The sequence below is a fragment of the Triturus cristatus genome, chromosome 4_1 (genome assembly GCF_964204655.1).
Source record: "Triturus cristatus chromosome 4_1, aTriCri1.1, whole genome shotgun sequence".
NCBI lineage: Eukaryota > Metazoa > Chordata > Amphibia > Caudata > Salamandridae > Triturus > Triturus cristatus.
In genome coordinates this window covers 1232041657-1232066593 of record NC_140585.1, presented here as the reverse complement: position 1 = coordinate 1232066593, position 24937 = coordinate 1232041657, and the positions used below count along the sequence as shown (strand labels likewise).

General features: G+C 44.4%; 1 protein-coding gene across 1 annotated transcript in view; it reads right to left on the bottom strand.

Annotated features, from left to right (window-relative positions):
- The window catches only part of LOC146856476 (uncharacterized), a 146542-nt gene extending 121721 nt beyond the window's left edge, over positions 1 to 24821 (bottom strand). The window contains exons 1-2 of the mRNA XM_085651260.1: positions 24093 to 24821; positions 17347 to 17352 (exon numbers count right to left, since the gene is read on the bottom strand). Coding sequence (XP_085507386.1) covers positions 17347 to 17352; positions 24093 to 24821 — 735 coding nt within the window. The remainder of the gene's footprint in view (positions 1 to 17346; positions 17353 to 24092) is intronic.
- Between the last annotated feature and the right edge of the window lie 116 nt (positions 24822 to 24937).

Sequence of the window (24937 nt, the reverse complement as noted above, 5' to 3'; positions counted from 1 at the left end):
TTCTCGTTCTGTTTTGTTCTTTAATTTCACCCACTTTCTGTTCCCCACTGCCATGTTTTGTGTCCATTCCCATTCTTTTAGCGCTTAGTTCTCTGTCTTCCAGCTATCCTCCTCCCCTTGCTCCTCCAGCTGAAAGTGCCTTTCCCGGTGTATGTCTAAGCTGTTTTTGTTATACGAGTCTTTGTGTGCTCTAAAAACGAATGCTTAGTTTATGTAATGAGTCAATTAAATATAATTCCAACATATGCTCAATATGCCAGAAGGTGTCCACCCTTCGAGGTACTGCTTTCGATGCCACAAATTGCATCTAATTCATTTTGCATGCACACTACACAATGTTTTTTAGGGTTTTGTTGTAATAAGTTTTGCGAAGCTTGCCTCTGTTTTTGTGACACTTATGTGCAATGTTTTGGACAGCTTTGTTCCTGTAAGTTTTCTGAAGGTTGCCACTGTTTTTGTGAAGAGCTCGGTCCGGTCGCAGAGCTCTCTCCCTGCAGCGCCACACAATTAAGTGCCAAGCAATTCTATATAAATGCACACCACATAATTCCAATGCACAACACATTTCAACATCTCGTAATTCCGGACGACACAATTCAACTCCACATCATTCCACTACATGCCCCAAAATCACAACCCATCAATATTCAACTCCACATATTTGCACTCCACTCCATGCCACAATTCCACTTCACATATTACCACTCCATGCAACATAATTCCATTACACTCCACACAACATAGTTAAACTCCAGATAATTCCACTACACATAATTCCACTCCAACCTACATAATTACACTCCACATATATCCACTCAGCTCCAAAACACACAATTCCACTAAGCAAAATTCAACTCCGCAACGTGACCCATATTTACACTTCACATAATTCCACACCATGCCACATATTTTCCAAAAATGCCACACCACACAATTCAACGCCACATTCTTCCATCCCACACAGTGAAGTTACACTCCACTCCATAGCACATAATCACACTCCACATAATCCTCTCCATGCCACATAGCAACACTCCACATAAATACACTCCACACCATGAGACATAATCCCACTTTACATAATTTCATTAGTGCCACACAATTCAATCCACACAATTCAGTTTCACGGCACAAAATTTCACTCCACAACACATAATTCCGCTACACATCACACACATCCAATCCACACCACAGAATTCCACATCATGCCACATATTTCAACACAATGCCACATAATTCTGCTCAATACATGGCACTCCACAATACCACTAAACATAAGTCCACTACACTGAATACCACATAATTACTATCCACATAATTCCATTGCACAAGCACGCACTGAATCAGCATTTCTCATATTGATTCACTTCAGGTCTTTCAGCACAGTTTCTTTACCATAACTTTCCAAACAAGCATTGGCATAGCCAATAGGTCTCGCCTTTGAGACCTTATAATTGTTTAGTTATCCAGCACAATATCCTTGGTGCAACAACATCAACTGTTGCATGGCTAAACACTTATAAATTCCCAAAGGCGAGACCTATTGGCTATTCCAATGCTTGTTTTTCTCCTGAACTTGGCTACAAGAATCTTCTTCTCCTAGCACTAGGCATTTCACCTGATTTGAACATCAAGATGGATAAAAAGAAGGGCAAAGGGTAAGTAGCAGTTGTTTTTTAAACTATATTTTCAGTAGTGGCAATTACTTTAGAAGAATTCAACGCAGTGGAGTTGTTGGGTATGAATTCTACCCCCCACTTCTTGATACATAATAGTAGTCGCATACTGACTACTGAGATTGGATCCTAATTTGTTACCACAGTTCACAGAACTTTTATCATCGATCGTACTAATTCCCAACTTTTATGGGAGCTTAATTTTCAGGCATATTGCTGCAATCAGAATAGTGCAGTCGAGATTCTGAATGTGGCACTCTGGTGGGCCTGGAACAATTTGTGAAAGAGCCAATACCTATTCATAGGCGTACACTACATCTTATATATTTTCGACGAGTATAAATGTTCACCCCCTCTATTCCTGCCGGTGGCATGGACGAATACTAATGCAGTGTTTCTTCCTGGGATATAGGGTTTTTGTGCCATAGCTTTAGATTAACGTCAGAGTAGTCCCATATGTGGAAGGACAATACATTAAACTCACTACTACCGGCCTTTTAAAAGGCCTCCCAAGCTCTACTTTGGGATCAACAATATGATGGCAGAGGATTTTGCCAAATTTGTTCAACAGATGGTTCACTAAAGCTCTGCGTGTAGTAGCCCCAAGGAGAAAGCAAGAAACAGTACTGGAATAAGCCACTGGCAACTTTGGTTTTTACAAAAGACACCCTACATACGTAGAAGAGAAATTTCAAAGGTACACTCCCTGCCGTACTCTTCGATCATCAGAAGCGCACAACTTGGTACTGCCTCAGGTTAAAAGACCCCAGTACAGAGCCATGTGTTTGGTTATCATGCAGCTAGGATGTGGAGCACACTTCTGCAGGAGCTCAAAAAATTGATTCCCACCTCCCTTTTTGGAAAGCTTTGAAATGATTCCTTATTGCGTAATTGGCTTTGGAGCTAGGTGCAGTAGGGTCTGATTGATGGGAGTTCTAGGTTGCTCTTTCTGGGGTAACCATTGCCCTGTAGAAGTTACTTTAACCTAACATTTAACATAAATGGTGGCACAGGTATAATGATGTCCTTAGCAGTAGCGGCTAGCATCTACGAGGAGTGGTGGGGGGGGGGGGGGGGCAAATGGGTTATAGGCAGTTGTGCACTATCGCACATGCGCCGCAAACAAAATAATAAAAAATGTAATCCACTTATCTTACACTGACGACACAGCCTCCTCCTACCAGCACGTCCTCCTCTGCTGCAGTCCGATGTTCAGCATGGGCCCCAGCCAACTGCCTTAACCAATCCTTGGGTTGCTTTCACCAGCCTGAGAAAAGAGCCAGGATTGGAGGGAGTGTCCTCTCTTGCCACTCCAGAGGACACTGAAGACCTGCACTTGCTCTATTAAGCTGTATTAAGACAGCCGGGTTAAAGCTTTCTAAGTGTGCATGACTCGCTGGCCCTCGCAAGACGGCCGGCCAAAGGGACGTGCACACTATGAAAAGTACCCAAGCAGCCCACCCTCCTCCCTGCTGTTACCATGCAACAAGCCCAGCCCCGTCTTCACAATCGGTTGCGGATGTGGAGGATGAAAAATAAAAAGGTGATAAAATAAATTTATTAGCAATTCATTTTTCATCTAGGGGCTGCTGGGGGCATTTCACTTGGCGGGGCGATGCTCGTTCCCTCTGACGGAGGAATCACTCTGGTCCTTAGGCTTAACTAGAGCCTCCTACCCACCTCAATGCAGTCTGGAACAGTTGTGTCTGACACAGCCCTTATTCAGACAGAGGGGGTCAATGCACAGCTAGTATGTTACAGAGTAAGTGGCAGATAGGTTGTTCATTGAGAAGGGGTGTCGTATTAGAGGAGGTTCTTGCTCTTTAAGATAGTCCGCCATTTGTCATTTAGCGGGAGATGTCCTATCCGGGAGAGGGTTTCATTCGTATCAAGGTTGCCTGCCTCGCAGGGAGGCTGTCTCATGGGTATCTGGTGTCGCTGATTGGGTGATGGTGTGACGCACTTCAATGTTGTCATTCTTTGAAAAACTATATAACTTATTGGAAGTTGGCCTCTTATAGTGAAAGGTGGCCTTGCTGAAAAGCAGACTGACTTACTCAGGATAAGATCAACCTTGTTCGAAAAGAGGCGGTCCCAATGAAAGTGTGGCCGCTGTGCATAATGAAAGATAGTTTAACTCTGTGCAAGGTGGTCATATACGCATTTTCTGTTAATCATCCTAGATGGAAGTAATCTTAAAATGACAGCATTTGTATAGTGCATGTATGCCATTAGCATGCTTTCACAGTGATGTGAGAATGTTGGTAAAAAAAAAAAGGACAATGGCCGACTCTGAGAGTGTACAACCATGGTTCCAGTTCGATACATAGTTTCTGTTGTTTTTATTTCTTGTCTACCAGAGAGAGCAAGCTGTCTGGTTGCAAAAGCCCTATTGTGAACTTATGGTGGGCTTACAGCCTGCCCATCGCTTACCATTGGTTGGCTTTATTGTCATTCTCATTTGCTTGCTTCTTATTCAATGGCTTGCCTTAATTTTCTTGTCTTTGTCCCTCACCTGGAGCATAGCCTCTTCACCATTCTTTTGATTGACTTGTATGCTTCCACTGCTTACATTTAGGGAATTACACTTTGCTTTTTTAATCAGCACTTCACGAGAGTACCTATGTTTCTAGCTCTCATACTTGTGTGCTCCTTCATCCCCTCAGATATAACCCCTCCGTACATTGTTGCTTCCTACCTATGCTAGCTTGCCCATAAAAACACAGCAACAAATATATTTTTGCTGGGGTGTGTTTGAACAGCAAAATGCAGGGGTTGTTTTTGTTTTATCTCTTGCATTCCACATATTGCCCAAAAGCACTAGCTTTGGCACACAAATGTTTTTATGATGCTAAGGGAAGTGCCATCTGCTGCACCCACTCTGCTGATGCAGAAGGTTTTTTAGCATGGCACTTCTTCTAGAGATCCATAAATCTCCTCCCTGGGCCACTGAAGGACACAAAATGGCTGAATCTTGTGGAAAGTGAATTAGTCTTTGACACGTTTCCCTTTACATTCTGAAACATCCTTATTCATTTTTAATTCCGTTCAGTTTCCAGAGTGAAAATTATATATTTTTTTAAAATCATGACCTTTACAAAGATTGAAAAATGTAATTCAATGTAAAGTTTTGAGATAATAGCAAACAGGTTTGCTTTCCTCCAATTTAAACATTTTTTTTTCCTTTTTCTATTTTTTCAAGAATACTTTACTGACAAACACTCGCAAAGCCAACCACTTGGTACTCACATTACAAAGGTGTGGCTTATAGGCTTTGTCTTGGCTTGTTGATTTCTGCTACAGTATACACCACAACCATGAGGATGTGCTGAATGTTCTGGTGACAAGGACTGCAACCAGAACTGGACTCTAGGTAAAATTTAAAGAGCAGGCAGCACAGCCTTCCCAAATAAGGTCTAACTCAAAATGAACCAGAGATCTGTGGGTTCACTTGTTGTTGAATGCTCAAAGTGGGTGTTAGTGCTGGAGCACCTGTGATTGAACCCTCAGCCAAAACAAGCAACCATAAGGAGAATGCCGTTGGTCGTAGCATAACCTATCCGTACCTCCCCAGCCCTCTAGACCAGTTCTCAGCCCTGCAACCATGTACTTGTATCCAGCCTACACTATCAAGAACCCTCCTATCCTAACTAAAATTGTGCTGCACAAGGAAACTACCTACTTCATTCAGTCCTGCCCATCCACACGATAAAAACCAACAATGATGGTCACCCCTTAAATCCTGTTTTGTCAGGGTCTTGTCAATATGTTTCAGCACAACCAAGTCAAGAGCATTTAATCAGGGCTACATAAAAGGACGCATGGCGGGGTTCTGCCATCTTCAAATCTTGTGTGTCATGTGTACACTGCCGCCTCCTTGCTGTTATTTGGAGTCGCGACAAAGAAGCTTGTTAAATGCTCACTCTCTTCCTGTCCGATATGGGCTTATCTGTCATTTTAGAACAGTGGTCTTCAAACTTTTTAAATGCTGCTCCCCTTTGGCAAACAAAGTAATAATCATCCTTGGCCCCTCACACCCAGAATCTTTTACAATTATCCTAAGAAATTGGCAATGTTTAAACATTCCAGTTGAGTTCTGTTACCCCTTTTAAAAATGCATTCGACTATGATTGCCAAACATACTATACTGGTCGGCCAGACCATACTAAAATGTAAAAGTATCCTCAGTGTGATTATCAGAAATGAGGGAGAGTAGTGGGTGTGTGGTGGGGAGATAGGAAGAGGTTTAAAGAATATTTGGAATCCCTTCCTCCTTGACACCTACTTCCAGTCAGTAAATAAATGACAAACGAGTGATGGCCCATTGCAGAGTGGCTTACTTCCCTTCATGTTTTTTCCACTTAAAATAAAGAACGTTTATCAGCATGATATTTCTCTTGGCCAGAGACTGGTGCCCTCCTGGGATCAATTACCCCCCCCCCCCGCCACACCCCTAGGTGGGCCCGACACCCAGTATGAATACCTCTGTTTTAGAATGAGTCTTGTGCCAGCAAACCCGAAGAATTTGAGCCTTGATTGTGGGTTTTTACATCTACTGAAGAGCAATGGGCTCTTTACAAGAAGCAATTGCCATAGTAAATAAATATAGGTAACAAAAAGGTCAGCTTGGTTGCTTCCATTTAGCTGTGTGGTTGAAAGTAGGCAGGTTGGTGGTAAGGCAGACTCTAGCAAGGCTTTCAGTGAACCAACGTACTGCATTCCTGATATTTTTTTTTAAATGACGGCCTCTCCTCTGTTCCTTGAGAAAACCTCCAAAGTGGGTAGCATGCTTAAATTAATATAGGCAACTGGCCTTTATGCTATACCACTTTTAATTGTGCCAAAAGGGATGATGCACTCTGAGCTGCTAGGCTTTGCACCCCTTGGTAGTACAAGTAACCCCAGATAGGTTCAGCCGTGTTGGCCTCATCATTGAATCATTGAATCACCTTTGAATGATCCAAAATGGCTCCCGAGCTACGAGAACTCCCCGAGCCTGGTGCTGAGAGGAGCGCACCGCGTTGCCGCAGACATCCGCTCCTGCTGGCAATCTACACCCCCACACCTCAGCCCTCACCTCAAAATGCCTGCTGATTCTACCGCTCTGTGCCATCTCACGTTCCCGCGCTGCTACCGAACTTGGCTACTACTTGAGAGGAAGGGGCATTTGCGCATGTCCGGCAGTGCCCTCCGGGATCCTCAGCGGACTCGCTTCAGTGGCGGTGAGTGGGGAGCCAAAGAACCAGTCGCAAGCAATTCCCAATGTGGGTTTCATTAACTTTCTGGCGCATAACAAGACTTTTGTTAAGTCTTTTAATTCCACTGTAATTTCTCAGCTAATTACTCGTATTTTTCACTTGTTGATCCTGACCTCAAAATGGCACCCACCATAGTACTTTCACCGGTGAAGGTAGATGTCCCTTGTTGCCGACTAGGTCCTGATGTTCGTCCAGGATTATTGGCTCTGCGATCTTAACCAACTTCAGAGCTGGTGGCAACTAGAACTAGCCACTGTACCAAGGAGACTAACTGACTCGTTGTGCCTGACCTTATGATGGCTGCCAAAACCATACTACCCCTCCTACCCTGCCATCCTTCCTGCGCCTACCACCAGTCTTTGAACTCTAGTCTTCTGATCACCTCCTGATCCTCACTCTACTCTTGTGGTGCCCTAAACGCATGCATGGCCGTTTCCCGGTGGAGCTGCTCCGACAGCTATAGGGGAGATTGGCCCTGGCACACCGCTATAGCAGTCACCTACCCAGCCGGATCTCGGACATTTGTCTTGTTTTCCTCCCCGCTGCTGTCTCCTTCATGTTGATTACCAGCTTTCCCTGGTCCTTCTTAACCTGGTTTTCGTGCCATCACTTTACTCCTGTATTGTCTATCTATCCATTATGTAACTATTGTGAAACTTATGCAATTTGTAAGTCGCTATATCCTACCCAGTCGGACAGTGGGCACAACTCTTCCCGCCTCCCTGCCGTTGTCTACTCTCTCCCCTTCCTCTACTTCTAATTATTGCTATATTGTTTGCTCTTCCCATGTTCTTCTACGCTCTGGTATTGTATGTTAATTTGTAGCGTAACGTTCCTCATGTTAAGCGCCATGATTCATCTGCCAAGTGGGAAGAGACAATTCCATTAGACCCCTTGTCAGGGAAAGCCTTTCTCTACCAGCTTGACTCCCTTAACTGCCCCACAACTTTGCCCTTGTCCAAAGCACTCCTACTCCCCTTGTTGGGGATAGATCCAGCTTCTTCGCCCTGGAGTCTGAGAGACCCCTCTGAGAGAGTCCACAGTGACATGGGTGACAGTTAGTGGTGGAATGGGATGCATCCCCTTACCATACCCTGCCTGACGTCGGACTCTGTGTTCCTGCCGGGTATCCCACCCTCTCCCCCCCCTCTTCCCTCCTTCATTCCTCAGTGTGCCCGTGACCAAAGCACTCCTCTCCCCTTGTTGCGGAGGGATCCTGCATCTTATGCCCTGGAGTCTCAGCGAGTATGATCCCTGTCCCACCCAACCGGACATCAGACACAGCCACTTTCCCCGTCTCTACGCTGTCTCCCCTAACCCCTCCACCTCCGCTTCCCTCCTTCATTCTTTGACTACCTCCCCTTTCCCTTCCTCTCTCCTCTGAATTCCTCGTCACCTGCTTGCTTTGTCTATTCCTTTTACTGCTCTACTAATTTCTCCCTCCCCTCACCCTTCCACTCTACCCCCTTTCCCCTCTACATGCCATTAACCTAAAAATGTAACTTTTAACGGTTGTACCTTATGTAACAATGTATAATTTGTAAGCTATGTAACTGTCCTCGTGTAAAGCGCTCTGATGCCTTCGGGTCTAGCCAGCGCTGTATAAAACTCAAGTAAATAAAAATTGAAGTGCCGCTGGAGTCTTATAGAACAGCAAGCTTAAGGATCCTCGTTTGAGCATATCCCTCGGATTTAGCGATACTTTCTTACACATCAGAAAAAGTGGAGGGAGGTTATCAGAGCCGTTGGTAATTCCTATTGACCGCATTCCAATCCATCATCTTTGTGTTACTCATCATGTCCCTGCGGATGGGAACCAACCATAAATAAGTCGGTCTTGCTGGCCGGATAGGGGTTCTGGGTTCTGAGGTGAGTTTTTGGTACACCGCAATTCACTGAGGGCCTGGGTTCCTGTGCAGGAATATTTAGCTTGAATCACCCAGTCACCTCGTCTCTTGAATAGCCCCAGGTAAAGTTTCCTGTACACCAGAGTAATCTCTCCTAATTTCTGGCATTTAGCATTATGGTTATTACGTGAAATGCCCAAGATTACTCCACGTCATGTAACTGAGATGTTGTTCAGGTAAAAATCCTAGTGCAAGGGCACGGGAACAATGTTAACTAACAGATCACAAGCAGCTGTTGCTTGTGTACTGTGGGATATTGCCCATTACTTTTTAAAAATTAGAACACGAAATATGTCCACATATCCATAATGGACGCAAGGACACATTGTGCGCTAAAAAAAAAGAAAGGAGCTAAATGCTAGACTGTTATATCATGTCATTTTGCCTCATATTTTGGGCATTTCTCGTAATTTCCTCCAAGGAAGTGAGCTGTGCCCAGACTTTCTCTTGAATTTATTATTCACAGCCTGGAATTAATTGTGTACACCTTTTCAGGTCATGCCTGAGATAGCACATGCACTATCGCTTGTAAGACATTTTGTTAACTTACAAGAGATTTAGAGCCCACCCATTGCTTACCATTGGTTGGCTTCATTGTCTCATTTCCTTGCTTTCCTATGATCTGTGCGTATAGGCTTCACTTCCTCTTTGTGTGTGTGTGACCCTCTCATGGAGCATGGCCCAAGCACTTCTTCCTTACAGTGCCCAGTGTCTCACCCCCCTCACCGCATTGTTGCTTCGCCCCTTCCACATTTCTGTCCCTCTCCGTGTTGTACAAAAAGGGGTGTGGGAAAATTCATGCAGTTGAACCTACAGAGGCTAATCCCATTTTCCATAAAACAAGCACACCATTTGAGGTTTGTGGCAGCCAAGTGTGCTCATTATATAATTTTCTCATTGTTCGGATGAGACCCAAGAGGGACATTTACAGGAACTGTGCGCCCCAGGGGCAAACGTGATAGCCCTAAAACAGCCCGCTGGCCCACCACCTACTAATTCATAGGTATGATTTCAGAACCCTCAAGACATTCAAGTGCCCCTGGATGTAGTTGCCAAGTGCGGGCCTTTGAAGCAGAACTGCCTTTTTAATAAGCAGCACTTTATCTTCGCAAATGTGGAGTTCATCTTTGAAAAGGTACAAACAAGACTACAAGACCCTCCATACAACATGCTGCTAATGCACATTGTAAACAGGCTGATGCATGCAGGGCGATCGGCTGGCGAGGCAAATGCGGTACAAGATAAACGCTCCTTGGCGTTTTTGAGATGGATAAAGAGCACCATCCTGTTTCTGGTGATACAATACCTGTGGGAGATGAAGCAGTTGTACACATCTATATCAATATAACTAGTTTTTATGGTTGTCATTAACAGGGTGCTTAATGTTTCATTTCAATTTTATGAGGAAATTACGTCGTCTGCCAATTATCCCCTCTCTTAGGCTGCCTTTTTTCAATATTTCCTTTTCCTTCTTTAATGATATGCCATGTAGTTTGGGAACATAGTGGATCATAAACATCTAAACAAACACTCTCACACACCTCTTCAGACACATGCAGGCACACCAAATGCAAATACCACCTACACCCTGCATCCAACCACGACCATCTTACTACCACTACCACCCTATTAATACCCTATCATAATACCCTACCACCACCTCCCTTTTACTATCCCCCATGCACCACTGCCACCCTTCTATTACGACCACCCAACCCCGCCTGAAAACTCACACTCCTACCACTCCTATCCCAACCAGTACTATGCTGCCCACCACCCCAACCACCACAACCCCAAACACTACCACCCTATCCACCACCCTACCCTAACCACCATACTACCCACCACCACATCCACCTTATCCACTATCAATCAACCAATGGTATTTGTACAGTGCTCGGCTACCACTGCTGAGGCGACCCGGCACTCAAAATGAAAGACTGAGAACAGCCCAGATATACCTATCTATATTTGGTTGAAAAGCCAGGTTTTTCTTTTTTCCTAAAACAATGTTCGGACTCGGCCATGCGGCATTCGATAGGCAAGGTGTTCCAAAGTTTAGACATCAGCATTGTGAAAGATCTACTGCCTCAGCAGAATCTCGAAAAAACCTGTTAATGAGCATAAATCTGAGTTGGTTAGATCTTAAAGATCTCTTCTGTTGGAACCGACCAAGTCCATTTCTCAGGTAGCAAGACCCTTTACCCTCAAGGGCTCTGAATGCCAAGGTAAGGGCTTTAAACTTGATTCTTTTTCAACTGGTAGCCAATGAAGCTGTTTGATCTGAGGCGAGATATGTTGGCAGAAAGGGACCCACCGAATCAGCCTGGCAGTCACATTCTGTATGATCTGAAGTCTATGGATGAGGTAAGCAGAAAGACCCAGATAAAAGCTGTTAGCATAATCCAGAGCATGGATTACATTTTTTTTTGTATCTTCCTGGAGCAGGTGTAGCAGCTTCCTGGCATATCTAAGCATCGGAATGAAGATCAAAGTGATCTGCCTGTTCTGAGTGGCAAAGGAGAGGTCAGAACTGTAGGAAAGTAGGATTTGCATTTATGGTTACTCCCACTTTTTGCCTGGTGTTATGCTGTTTCTGAATAGTCTGACTGGGATCTGCTAATCAGGACCCCAGTCTCTGCGCTTTCTCCCCCAAATTGGTATTTTAAGTACTTGGGCGCATCCCAGATTGGACACTGGTGTACACTTATCAGTCCCTAGTATATGGTACTAAGGTACCCTGGGCATTGGTACACCAGGGGTCCCTCATGTGCTGAAGAATGTATTATGCCACGCATGGGAGACCAATCAATTTTTAACTACAGGCCTACCATTGCAGCCTGTGTAAGCTGGTGCTAGCACCACTTACGAAAGATATAGGTTTCCCTATATCTAAGGTCACTGCACTTAAAACGTAAAAGTGTCACCCCAAAGGCGTGCCTTTCAATCCTGAAGGCAGGGTGCTCGGTTATAACTTTGAGGGTGCCCCTGCATGAGCAGGACACTTCTACAGCCTACGGAGTCCATTCTCCCAGGTTGTGAGACAGCCATATAACATTATGCTATGACCATCTCGAAACTGGCCGTAACAAACCCTATCATGTTTGGTATTAAACATGTTGGAATCATAACCCCCACACCATAAATGGTGTGGGAGGTATAATTCCATGCACTGTAAAGCTCCACCGGGAGGCCCTCAGTGCTCCTCGTACCAGTCTTCTAGATCCAGACAGCACAACATGGCTGTTGCTGACCAGAGACACAATTCTGCCCTCCTGCTGCTGAGCCAAGCTCAAGCAGGGGAAGGCAGAACAATAGGTATCCTGTCACAGTGAGGTCTGACCACATCCCAGATAAGGTTTAGTGTATTTGGTCCGGGTGGGAGCGCTTGCCAGCGCCACACAGACTGCTTGAAGGGCTCACTTGGAGCCCTCCTTGCATAGTCTAGTTCAAACCAGCTCAAGGAGCCATTGGCTCCCGCTCTGGCGTGAAACTGGACAAAGGACATGGTAGTATCCTCCCCACTGTCCGACCCCTCTCCTGGGAGGGAACCCTGAATCATCCCAACCCTTTCCTTAGGGTACTTAAGGACTTACCCGAGGTTGGGTCCCTAGATTCGTCATGGGACAAGATTCATTTCAAGACACCACTTCTTCAACCGTCTGGACTTCGCTTTGGGCATCAAGGCTGCAACTGGGAAGCCTCCTGCTGCTCCTGATCTTGTCGCCCTGCTCTTCTGTTGCCACATACGTGCCTGTGCACCATACAGGAACCTTCCAAGGCCTTTGGGCATCCAAGACACTTGAAGGAATCTCCCTTGAAGTGAAGGAGTCGCTTCCCTGCATCCGCAGGCACTGCAACTAAGCTGACCGGTCTAATGATCCTGGGCTCCCACGGACTCCGAAAGGCTCAGCAACACAGGTGGTGGTTCTATACATCCCTCGAGGCCTGCCCTGTCCCCTCACCAAGTTTTAGGCCAGTATCCCTCGTCTGAGCCGCAGAAACTGAACCCCTGTGCACCACATCGACTTGCAGTTGCAAAGGCTTGTTGGCTTCCTTCCACCAAGATCATCAGGCTCCAAGTAGCCCCAATCTCAAGCATCTCCAGCAGTGACCAAGATCTTCGTCCTCACCACATCACATGCACTGTGGGCCTGCATTGTCATGTAGTTCCTATATTACCTATCCAGGATCTGCACATTTTGGATAACATAAACTGTGGGATTGGTGGCGGACTGTTTCCGCGCACCCCCACTGGATACGTTAGCCTATCTGTATTAGCTAGCTCTCTGTGCCACTAGAATCTCCTCTTATCAGGGAGAGAATAGTTTCTGGCAACCCCAGAACATGACAACTCTGATCCCCCAGAATCGTGAAAACAATGTACTACTTTTCGCTCAGTCACTCGTGCTCACCTATTTCGTCTCAGAGATGCACAGAATAAACAGGCTGGGCTTTTCAATAATTATTTATTGAAAAGTTGTTATTCTAGTGTAGAATAGATGAGCTGCAACAACCATTAGACAGTAGCAGAGATATATGATTAGCAATACTACAAAAGTAAAGGCATGGTATAGTTCTACCATCTTGCAGTAATCATGAATATATACAAGTACATAGAATACATGATAATAAGTGAGTACTCCTACGATGCCTCTCTAACTAGATGTACCTAAATGTACCTAGCATCTGTATAGGTGTTATGCCAAGAATCCCTCTAAGGTCTAGTCCACCCCATTACCCGAGAATTCGAGAATGTGGGACCCCGTCCTGGTCTCGAGTTGGACACCCCGCGAGGGATGTAAGACCACTGCTAGCTGGAGCGTCTGCATGCAGGAACCTCAGCGTCTCTGGTCAGTGTGTCAGCCGGGAAGTCACGGTCTACTCTGTCTCTCTAAGCAAGACATTATGTATATATACCCATAGGTCTCCCCAGGAATCCTACCCTGCTGTGTTACTGTGTCTGCCTAAAGGATGACGTCGGCCCTGAACTTTATACAGAGATATTATTCAGGAGATGTCAGTCCTGCTGTTAGTCCTGCTGTGCTTCCAAGAAGCCTCATGCATAATGTATGAGATTCAAACTAGGGAAAAACCTGCGTTCTGAATGCAGTATCGTATCTAGGTAAAAAGGTCAGTGCCTAAGAACCGTTATGTATGTAATGTAGGAAAGAATATAGGTTTTTTGTTATGTTATCTGCGCCTATATAAGGTACCTATATGAAATATAACACCCACTCCTCTTCCGACTGGACAACATATGTAACCTATAGCGTACTACTAGCCTAACTAGATATAGGTATACTCAAATTTCATAAAACATTAGTTTTGCTAAAATGTTTAAAACTTCTAAAAGATTTTCTAAAAAGCTTTACAAAATGTTACAAAGAAAAATGTTTGCAAATTATAGCTCTAAAAGTGTCCGTAGTTATAGCCCAAACCACTATAAGCATTAGAAAGCCATTTATGCCCAATAATAAAAGGAATGTCAATGTCAATTTTGTTTCTGATTTCCAAGTTGAGCTTATTTAAAAAAGGGTGATTTTTTTCCCCAGCACACGACAAGCCAAAATGAGTCAAATGTTTGTGTCCTGGCTGGTAGACACAACATTTTCGTTGCTTGCTTCCGCAGTAGATGGCCCCTGTAGCAACTCGCAAAGCACGTCAATTGCGCACAGATGATATTCCACGCTGTCCGCAGTCGGCGCTGGGGCAGCCTGTGCGCCGTCCAAAACCTGGGTGTTAGTGGAGGAGCCGGTGTCCATATCAACAGGTACAGTTACCACCTGCGGTGGCTCAAGGAATGCCGCCATCAACATTGGAATACGCTGGGGACATTGCAGAACATGGGCCTTTATATGGTCCAGTAGAGCATTCACGTCCGGTTGCGCACATGATGGGAGTGTCAAAAAAAGGTCTAACACACATTCTTCTCCGCTAAACAGGCATCAGAGGACAGGGAAGATGCAGTCCATCCAGACAGGTCGAAATGACAGGAACCAAGATGCACTTAGTTCTCTTAGGCAAGGCGTGCCTAGATGTTGTACCATGCGGTCACAGTATTTCCGCCCCAGGAGCACTTTTTCCATCTCCTTGGTGACTGGGACATCCATTGCGTAGCAGATAGAATACAATCAGGATACCTGCTATTAGAAACAGGATTACCGATACCTGCTATTAGAAACAGGATTACCGGAAGTCCTCCAAAGATGCTTCCGAATATCGAGTTTATGATGTTTAGTATAAATCCAAGTACCATCTGAAAGTTGCTTAGAAGTCCAGAACCTATTGTCTTAAATAGCTGAACAATGTCAGTCGTATCAGACATGTTAAAGATACAATTTACCATTTCTACGAAATGGAAAGGGCAGTTTGTATGAATAAGCACCTGTATCTCTGCTGAAGACCTTACGATCTGCAGATCAAAAGTCTCTTGAGCGGAGGTTAAGGGCACAGACTTCTGTAAAAGGATGTCTTTCATTCTGCTTAGAGTATCAAACCGTATTAAAGAAACATTCAGTGAAGGCCACAACGGTGCCTCCCTGACTGTATGTGTCGGTGGAAAAAATACTTGCATACAAGTAACCCTGGAGCTCACGGTTACCAGATGTACGATGCCCGGAAGCATTCCACAGCAACCTTGATCGTTCTGCATCAAGTAACTCCCATTTGAAAGTAGTCCGAATGCTGGAGTAATTACTGCAGCTGGGGAACCCCTCAGATGACAAGACAAGTTCGCTACAGAACCATTACAAGCCCCGTGCAGCATTATATCCTGACTTATGAGTGATCCACTTACAGCATTCTTGCAGTTTGTACTGCTTAGAAACACTTCTCGATCCCCACTCCGACATCGAAATCTGTATGGTAATTCCCAAGATTCCTTAATGTATTCTGTACCCATTTTTTCATATCTGCCTGCCTGCTTTTGTTCAAGGCAGTATTGAAACTGAGAAGTAGTGGCCGGTAGAGTTATGTGACCATGGATTATCCATTCTGTGGACGGTGATTCTGCCACTGTAAATGGTAATCTATCCAGTTTTTCGATACGCAGCATTACTTATTTTGCTTCCCTTTGTGCCATTTCTATCAGTTTATCTGTTAGATTGTATTCAGAAAACAGAGACGTGCTGTTGATAAAGCACCATGGCACGTAGCCTGCACGCAAATATTGCAGCGTCCAGCTTAACAACATGATAGAACGTAATTGAGATTGCCCGTGTTGTAATATGGCCAAATCTTGTTCTAGGATGTCTATCACAGAAGATACAATGTTGCCAAAGGAATATATCCTGAAGGTCAATGTAGTTAACCCATTGTCTACCACTACTAGTGATTTTTCTAGATTTATACGGTCTATTTCACGTAGTCTCTCCTCGGCCTCCTTTTGGGATAGTTTCCATATTTCATTGTAGGCAGCATAAATGCCAGCATATATGAAAAGTTTCTGATGTGGTTTCCTGGGACCTAAACAATCCCTAAGATCCATATTCTTTGTGAGTAAAGATAAGTGTTGTTTCACCTGTGTGTGTTTTGAGGTTTTTAGCCAATCGAGGCACAACTTCCCAACACTGTATGACGTCACTACCCCTGGATGTTGTCTCTGTACATAGCGCAGTTCTTGCCTATGGATTGTGAACCCTTCAGTTTTACTCTTGAATCTTTTCTGACAACCATTGGTGTCTGTAGGCTATATCAACCATTTCTTCCATTTGGAGTCTGATCTGTGATATTGTATAATTTTATCTATTGTAATCCCTTCCTGTGTTGTTTCATTACCCTCGGTGTGTGATGGTGTGTTCAAGTCTTTGTTCTAGGCTAGTCCAAGGCAAGATGTCTGATGCACTGTCTCGTTAAAAAACATAAGTTGTTGAGGGATGAGGCATGCTCTAAATAAAGCTTCTATCCCCTGCACTTGCCATTCTCTAGTGCCCCAGACTTATTTCAAGTCTATAGTATCTTTCTAACCCGTAACCCTGTTCAGACAACTGGGCAATAAAGGATGTTGTGTAAATCTGTTTGGTGTTTGTTAACATATTATTCTGTGCTGATGTTGGTGTAACCTTATAATAAAATGAGGCTGGGTCAGACATATTAAACCCTGAAAAATATGGAAACTTTTGTGAAAAGGTTTTTGAACTGCCTTTCGGCGGTGTTGGACAATGTTGTCACTGGTGGTATGTGAACACATTTCTAGGATTAGCAGATTCATGCAGAAAGTGATGAACATAATGTTGATAACAAAACATAGTTTCCTAATCTGATGTGCCTTCCAATGTTTCGCTATTAGAAAATGCAGCAGATTTTTCCAAATCAGACAACATGTTATTTACAGTCTCAAAATCCCAATCATTGGAAAATGTAGTTGAGGTAATGATATTATTCAATGATATTTTAAATAAATGTAGAATTTTTAAAAGATTGGTCGGGCCGACTTTGTCGAAATCAACCTTGTCCCAAGCTATACCATCCGGTATAGGAACTGCTGTAATGTTCACTGATGACAAGTCTCTTTGTTCGCGATGAGATGATTGATGTGGTTTCAAAATTTAATTCACATTTTGGGTTGCAGAGCTTTACCGAATGTATTTGTCCATTAATGAGCATGTTAAAAACTATTACTAAGCCTAGCCAGAAAAGAAAGAAAAGTACCCCAGTAATTTTCCACAGTTCTACCCACGGTGATACCAAGTAGGTCTTTTTAAGAAAGTTCAGAAAGTCTTTAACTTGCTGCTTGCATGATTTTTGGGCTGGCGTAGTTTCTGGTTCATTTGGATCCAAAGAAACCGTATCAAAGTTTATGAAGTAGCCATAAGCAGTTCGATCAATTGTTGAAATTGCATCGGGATTTGTCGAAATCGTATTTTGCTCTTGTCGCGGCATGTTGATGTAAACCTCTGTAACTTGGTCTAATAGCGATTTGCTTATCATTTTGAGTTTGATTTTGAAGTTGAACGAGTTCCATAGCATTGTTGCATAGTCCATCATTCCGTACAGGAGGCTCTTCGAACGTGATGAGTCTTTCCGTTTGAACTTCTTGAATTGTAGCGAGAGGAGGGCGTCTGCTACTTTGGAGTCCACGAGGCCCATTACGTCGTATCCGCCACATAGTGTGGCTTGATTAGGTCAATTGAGACAAATCTTTTCTCCTTTTTTCCGGCAAGAGGCGGCAGAAGTACAGTTCTTGTTCCTTCAATGGCTAGGACCGGTACAGGCTTTCTGTAGGATGGCCCACATTCCTTCTTGTCCGCTATTTTCCCTCTGACCACATCCCCTGACTTTTGGGATCCAGACAGGTCTTGCCGGGACTGATTTTACTTCCCCAGTGGCGGTCTGCTTCAGGTGGACATTACTTTGTTTTGTCCTGGATTAATTTAGATCCTGTAAAACAGCCAAACGATCATGAATGTCAAATGGTTTTTCACCCGCCACTGCGCATTCACAATCAAGATCAGGTACCCACATTCTTGTCCCAAATAGGACCTCATATGGAGTCACCCCCGACTAGAGAACTTCTTGGCATATTGTTAAGGGTCCTCTTGGCTCCATATAGATGTTTTACCCAGCTCTCACCCGTGCCTAATACTCTAGCTGTTGAAGACTGCTTTAAGTCTCGGTTTTTCCTCTCCACGACCGAATTTCCCTCGGGATGGTATGGAGAGGAGTACTGCAATGCTACACCCAATCCTCGCATGGTCTCCTTGTAAGCCCGAGAGCTAAACGCAGGACCCTGGTCAGAATGTAATGTGCTAATTGTGCATGTCCCTATGAAGACTTACAAATCTTTTATAACAGTTCGAGCTACGGCCGAGCGCCGGGGCCACACCCATAGGAATCTCGAGCAGGAATTCACTGCTACCATGATATATCTGTAAGCCCCATCTCTTTTTAAAGGGGCGGCAGTGGTCTAGGTAAACACACACGAGTGGTTTGTCAGATAATAACAATGGTGTCTGCGCTGGCCGTGCTACGGTGGAATCTTGCATCTGCTTGCAGATGTCGTATTTCAGGACATAGTCCTTAGTCTGCTTTGTTAACCCAGGCCACCAATAGCATTGTTTCAGCAAAGAAACAGTCGCCGTAACTCCAGCATGTGCAGAACCTATTCCCTCGTGTGCTGCTAGAATTAAGCCTAACCTACGATCCATGTTTGGAATTACTCTATCCCCACTCCAGGAATCTGAGCAAATGGAATGTTATTTGCATCTAACTTATAGGAGTACTTGAGTGGAAATCTTTTTGGTACTGCACCATTGTTTTTGCTTGAAGCATTAACAACTACCATAATCTCACCAGAGAGGACGGTGGCAGTGTCTTCCTGGTCCGCTTGGCGTCAGGCTTCACTAATCATGGTTATTATGTGAGAGAGCTGTTCATTCTGTTTGAATATTGTTCGCTACCCTAAAACATCGTTATTTGATGAATCTTTGCACTTTTGGCATATTTGCACGATAAATCACTGATCATTTTAAAAATATATTTTAACATTGTAATTATATGTTGCTCATTTAACATTTTATAGGCTTTTACTTACTTGCCATTGTTTTGGCTTTCTTAGATCTGCGGGGGCTCTGGGGGCTTAATTGCGGTCTGTGCTCGGTATTCAAGCTTGCCCGCCCGGGTCCGACTCGGTATTTTTACAGTTGAGCGGAGGGCGGGGCAGGTGAGAGCCAGACACGCCCACCAACACAGAGGCAGTCGAGCGGTTAGCGCTCTAGCAGCAGCACTGATGAAGGACTATTTAGGTGGGAGGAGGCCTGGGCTCTTTGCGGTAGAGGAGGACGGTGGCAGTGTCTTCCTGGTCCGCTTGGCGTCAGGCTTCACTAATCATGGTTATTATGTGAGAGAGCTGTTCATTCTGTTTGAATATTGTTCGCTACCCTAAAACATCGTTATTTGATGAATCTTTGCACTTTTGGCATATTTGCACGATAAATCACTGATCATTTTAAAAATATATTTTAACATTGTAATTATATGTTGCTCATTTAACATTTTATAGGCTTTTACTTACTTGCCATTGTTTTGGCTTTCTTAGATCTGCGGGGGCTCTGGGGGCTTAATTGCGGTCTGTGCTCGGTATTCAAGATTGCCCGCCCGGGTCCGACTCGGTATTTTTACCGTTGATCGGAGGGCGGGGCAGGTGAGAGCCAGACACGCCCACCAACACAGAGGCAGTCGAGCGGTTAGCGCTCTAGCAGCAGCACTGACGAAGGACTATTTAGGCGGGAGGAGGCCTGGGCTCTTTGCGGTAGAGGAGGACTGTGGCAGTGTCTTCCTGGTCCACTTGGCGTCAGGCTTCACTAATCATGGTTATTATGTGAGAGAGCTGTTCATTCTGTTTGAATATTGTTTGCTACCCTAAAACATCGTTATTTGATGAATCTTTGCACTTTTGGCATATTTGCACGATAAATCACTGATCATTTTAAAAATATATTTTAACATTGTAATTATATGTTGCTCATTTAACATTTTATAGGCTTTTACTTACTTGCCATTGTTTTGGCTTTCTTAGATCTGCGGGGGCTCTGGGGGCTTAATTGCGGTCTGTGCTCGGTATTCAAGCTTGCCCGCCCGGGTCCGACTCGGTATTTTTACCGTTGAGCGGAGGGCGGGGCAGGTGAGAGCCAGACACGCCCACCAACACAGAGGCAGTCGAGCGGTTAGCGCTCTAGCAGCAGCACTGACGAAGGACTATTTAGCCAGTCGTCAGCCCTAGCGCGCAGCGGTTGCGCGCAGAGGGGCGCCTTCGGTGCCAAAGACTAGCCTAAGACCAGCCCGTCTGCGCCCGTCCGCGACAGGACGGGGCAAGGGGCAATGGGACCTAGCATGAACAACCCACTAACGTCCCCTACAGCAAGGATAACTTACTCCGGTCCGGCGCTACGACAACTTTCCCGGGAATGTAACGCGGACATGCGGCCTGGGAGGTAATGTGGAATTAGAGGGTCCGTTTTCCTGCCGTTACTGTCGTGCCCAGTTTACTACAGGTTTCCATGAAGCCTATACTCATGAGGGTATAACTGCTCATACACCCGCCGCTAATATTACTAAGAATACTATTAAAATCCACACAGGAAGGAAAAATGTACTGTGTAACATAAGGTCGCTACCTAAACATACTTCTGAGGTATGGGACCTAATTTCCTCTAGCAATCCGGATTTATGTTTCCTCACGGAAACGTGGCTTAAACCGCACTCTACTCCAGCTATTGCACTAGCAATTCCCGCCGGCTTTAAAATAATCAGATTAGACCGTCCCTCGAAAACAGGAGGGGGGATTGCTATTGTTTACAAACAAGAACTTAATTGTACTATGGTAACTGAGCTAACCACACCGGATATTGAATTATTAATTTTCAAAACCTTTTCTTCATCAAAGGATATACAGATGGGTGCTCTAGTATATCGCCCTCCGGGTCGATGTACGAAATTCTCTAACATATTACTTGAGACCCTTGCTCCATTTATTAGCAATGATAGAGATTTTCTTTTAGTAGGAGATTTTAATATACACAGTGAACTAAAAAATTGCAAAGAAGCACAGTCTGTACTACATGACCTTTCCCTACTTGGGCTAACACAATTTAATTCAGGGCCAACGCATCAGGCAGGACATACTTTAGATCTGATATTAGCTAACTTTCCTACAGTGTCCTGTCTACCCCCTCTTCAAATCAGCTGGACTGATCATTTTATTATTGAATTTTATACTTCTCAGTATAAACATATTGACCATGGGCCTATCTCCCTTCCCTGCATACGGCGTCCTTGGCATAAAGTCAATGAAGTAACCTTTAAAGACAATTTTATTGAACCTCCTTATATTGCCTCAGAGAACATTGACAATGCCTTAAGGAGATATGAATTAGCAACTAGGCTGACGATAGACACTATAGCTCCTTTGAAACAATTTAAACCTCGGCCTGTTAACAAACAAGAAGTTTGGTTCTCTGAAGATCTCAGGGCATTAAAACAGGCCGCTAGGAAGTTGGAGAAAAAATGGAGAACCTCCCACCGGGAGAATGATAGGAAGCAATATTGGGATTCCTTGTCTAACTATCATAAAGCCATTCGTGGGGCAAGGAAAACCCATATAGCTACCCAAATTGCTGCTGCAGAGAACTCCCCGAGGGTACTTTATCAGGTATTACAGTCCTTTGTTAAACCGGCTGCCTGTGAAAGCTCTGAGTTGGCGTCTCAACAGCTTTGTGACCAAATATCTTCTTTTTTTTCAAATAAGATAGACACGATTTATGAGAAAATAGTCGGTTGTAACAAGGCGAATACTTCTGATTCTACCCTTGTTTTTCAAGACACGGAACATGTGCACAATGTACACTCTTTAGACATCTTTCCTCCCATCACCCTTAAGGATCTACTTGCATTAATTACACAGATTAAAAGCGGTAGTCCAGATGACATTATACCTGCCAGACTTATGCCTATGCTATCTGAACAACTAGGTCCTATAATTGGGAAATTTGTTAATATGTCTCTTTATTCGGGTTCCGTCCCTAGAGAATGGAAGCGCGCGCTGGTAAGGCCCATTAGGAAAAACACCACCATACCTTGGACTGAACTAGCCAATTTAAGGCCTATTTCACTGCTACCTTTTCTGGGGAAGTTGACAGAAAAATATGTCAATAGACTTTTATCCGGCTACATTGAATCTGTGGGTGGCCTGGATTACTCTCAATCGGGGTTTAGGCCGAAACATAGCACTGAGTCCACTCTTGTGTCTGTGGTTGACGACCTTCACATGTTTCAAGACAAAGGCTATTCGGTAATCTTAGTGCTACTTGACTTGTCAGCAGCGTTCGACACCGTGTCACATAACATTCTTATCAACCGGTTGTCGAACGTAGGAGTTAAGAACAAAGCCCTTGCCTGGCTGAGGAGTTTTCTTACTGATCGTACCCAGACTGTCACCATGGGCACGTACCGTTCTAGGGAGGTAGAAATTACGAAAGGGGTGCCACAGGGCTCTTGTTTGAGCCCTACGCTTTTTAACATCTATGTGGCACCCCTGGCAAGAGTGATGCGTAAATTTGGTTTCATCCCCGTGTCTTATGCCGATGACACGCAGCTCCTCTTTCCTTTCAAAACCCTTACTACGGAAATAAAGAACTCCTTCTCTGCAGGCATGAAGGCTGTAGGACAATGGATGTCCACTAATTACCTGCAATGGAATGTCAGTAAAACCGAGATTATGTTGTTCAGGGAAGCCAGAATACTGTGGTCCCCTGACTGGTGGCCTTTTGATCTTGGCACTGCTCCAGAACCTAAACAGGTCGTCAAAAATTTAGGGGTCCGCCTCGATCAGGATCTAGTGTTAAAACAGCACTCTCACTACATTGCAGGCGTATGTTTTCACACTATCAGCCTGCTACGTAAGGTTTTCCCTTTGTTGCCGGATTCCTTTAGAAGAACCTTAGTGCAGGCTCTTGTTCTGAGTCGGCTCGACTACTGTAATGGCCTGCTCCTCTCAGCTAATGAGGGAGTGTTGGCCAAACTACAGGTAATTCAAAACACTGCGGCTCGACTGGTCCTTAATGCCCCGCCAAGAACAGCATCAAAGCCACTTCTAGAAAAATTGCATTGGCTTTCAATCCGTCAACGGACAAAATTTAAAACATGCTGTCTGATTCACAAAAGCATAAATGGGCAAGGCCCCCTCTATCTGGAAAAGAAATTCATTCCTTACACCCCGACCAGGACCCTTAGATCTAGCAATAGTCATCTGTTGGCAGTACCACGTGCCAAGAAGGCTAGACATGGTGGCAGAGCCCTATCAGTGATGGGACCAATTTTGTGGAATAATCTCCCGCTAACGCTACGACTATGTCCCGATCATCTGAAATTTAGGAAACAGCTCAAAACTCTGTTGTTCAAAAATGAGATCTAGTTCAGCTCTCCCTTATTCTGAAATGAACAGTCGAATAATCTGGCCCAAAGCGCAGAGATACTCCTTTGGAGTCGATTCTAGCGCTATACAAACCCATAAATAAATAAATAAATATTCTCGTTTTAGAACGCGTAATTGCAGCTACGGAAGCCGTGTGTACAGCCCCCTTCGCGGCTTCATCAGCCAATGAATTCCCTTCAACGTGAACGCCATCACGTTGATGACTCAGTGTATGCATCACGTGAGCCCTTGGTAGTTCCGATTTAAACTTCACTACCTGTTCCCTTAGCATTTGATGCTTAATTGTGCCACGTTTTGCGTCTTTGAACCCGTTTTGAACCCAGTATTGCAAGTATTCATTATATGACTGGACACAGTAAAAGGAATCAGAAACAATTAGTGTGTGGAATTCTCGATCTGTATTTACAAGTGTCAGTATCTGCACTTTTAATTCTACCAACTGAGCTGTGCATTCTGCTAGAGATTGCGTTTTAGTGCAATTGGGATTGAACTTTTCATCCCACATCCGACCTGTAACAATAGCACATGCTGCCCTATATTGTTGCTTACTCCCTATGGCCGGTTGAGCAGATCCGTCAGTGTAAATAATATATTCATACTGATCCAGAGGCATTATTTCATTTGGTAGAGGATATTCTTGTTCGTATTGCAGGAATGCTTGTGTCTTTAAATTTGGTTCGTACCTGTATTCTACATCTGTTGCAGTGAGAGAATTAGCCCATTGTATCCATCTCGGATGTAAGGCTTTAGCGTTAGGGACGGTTGCCTTTGTTGCAGCCTCCAAGGCTGGAACTGGAGTGACTACTATTATTTGTTTCCCCTGAGCCAGTGCCCTTTCTATCACTACAGCAGTCTGTACTGCTCTTAGAATCTTTTCTGTGGATGCAAAGCGCATCTCAGTGTTTGTGTACAAGTGTGATTTGTATGCAATTGGTACTGTTTCGCCCTCATTGTGTGTCAGATAGGTGTACTCTGATTGACCCGCAATTATACGGATGACCAGGTTGCGTACATTTAAGTGTGTCTGTAAGTGTTTGGAAGCTATCATGTCAGCTTGTAAGGAACGAAGTGTATCTGTGTGTTCCTGTGTCCAATGTCTTACTGAAAAATCAGGTTATATTAAGTGGTAGAAAGGTTTTACTCTTTCTGCGTAATCCAAAATGT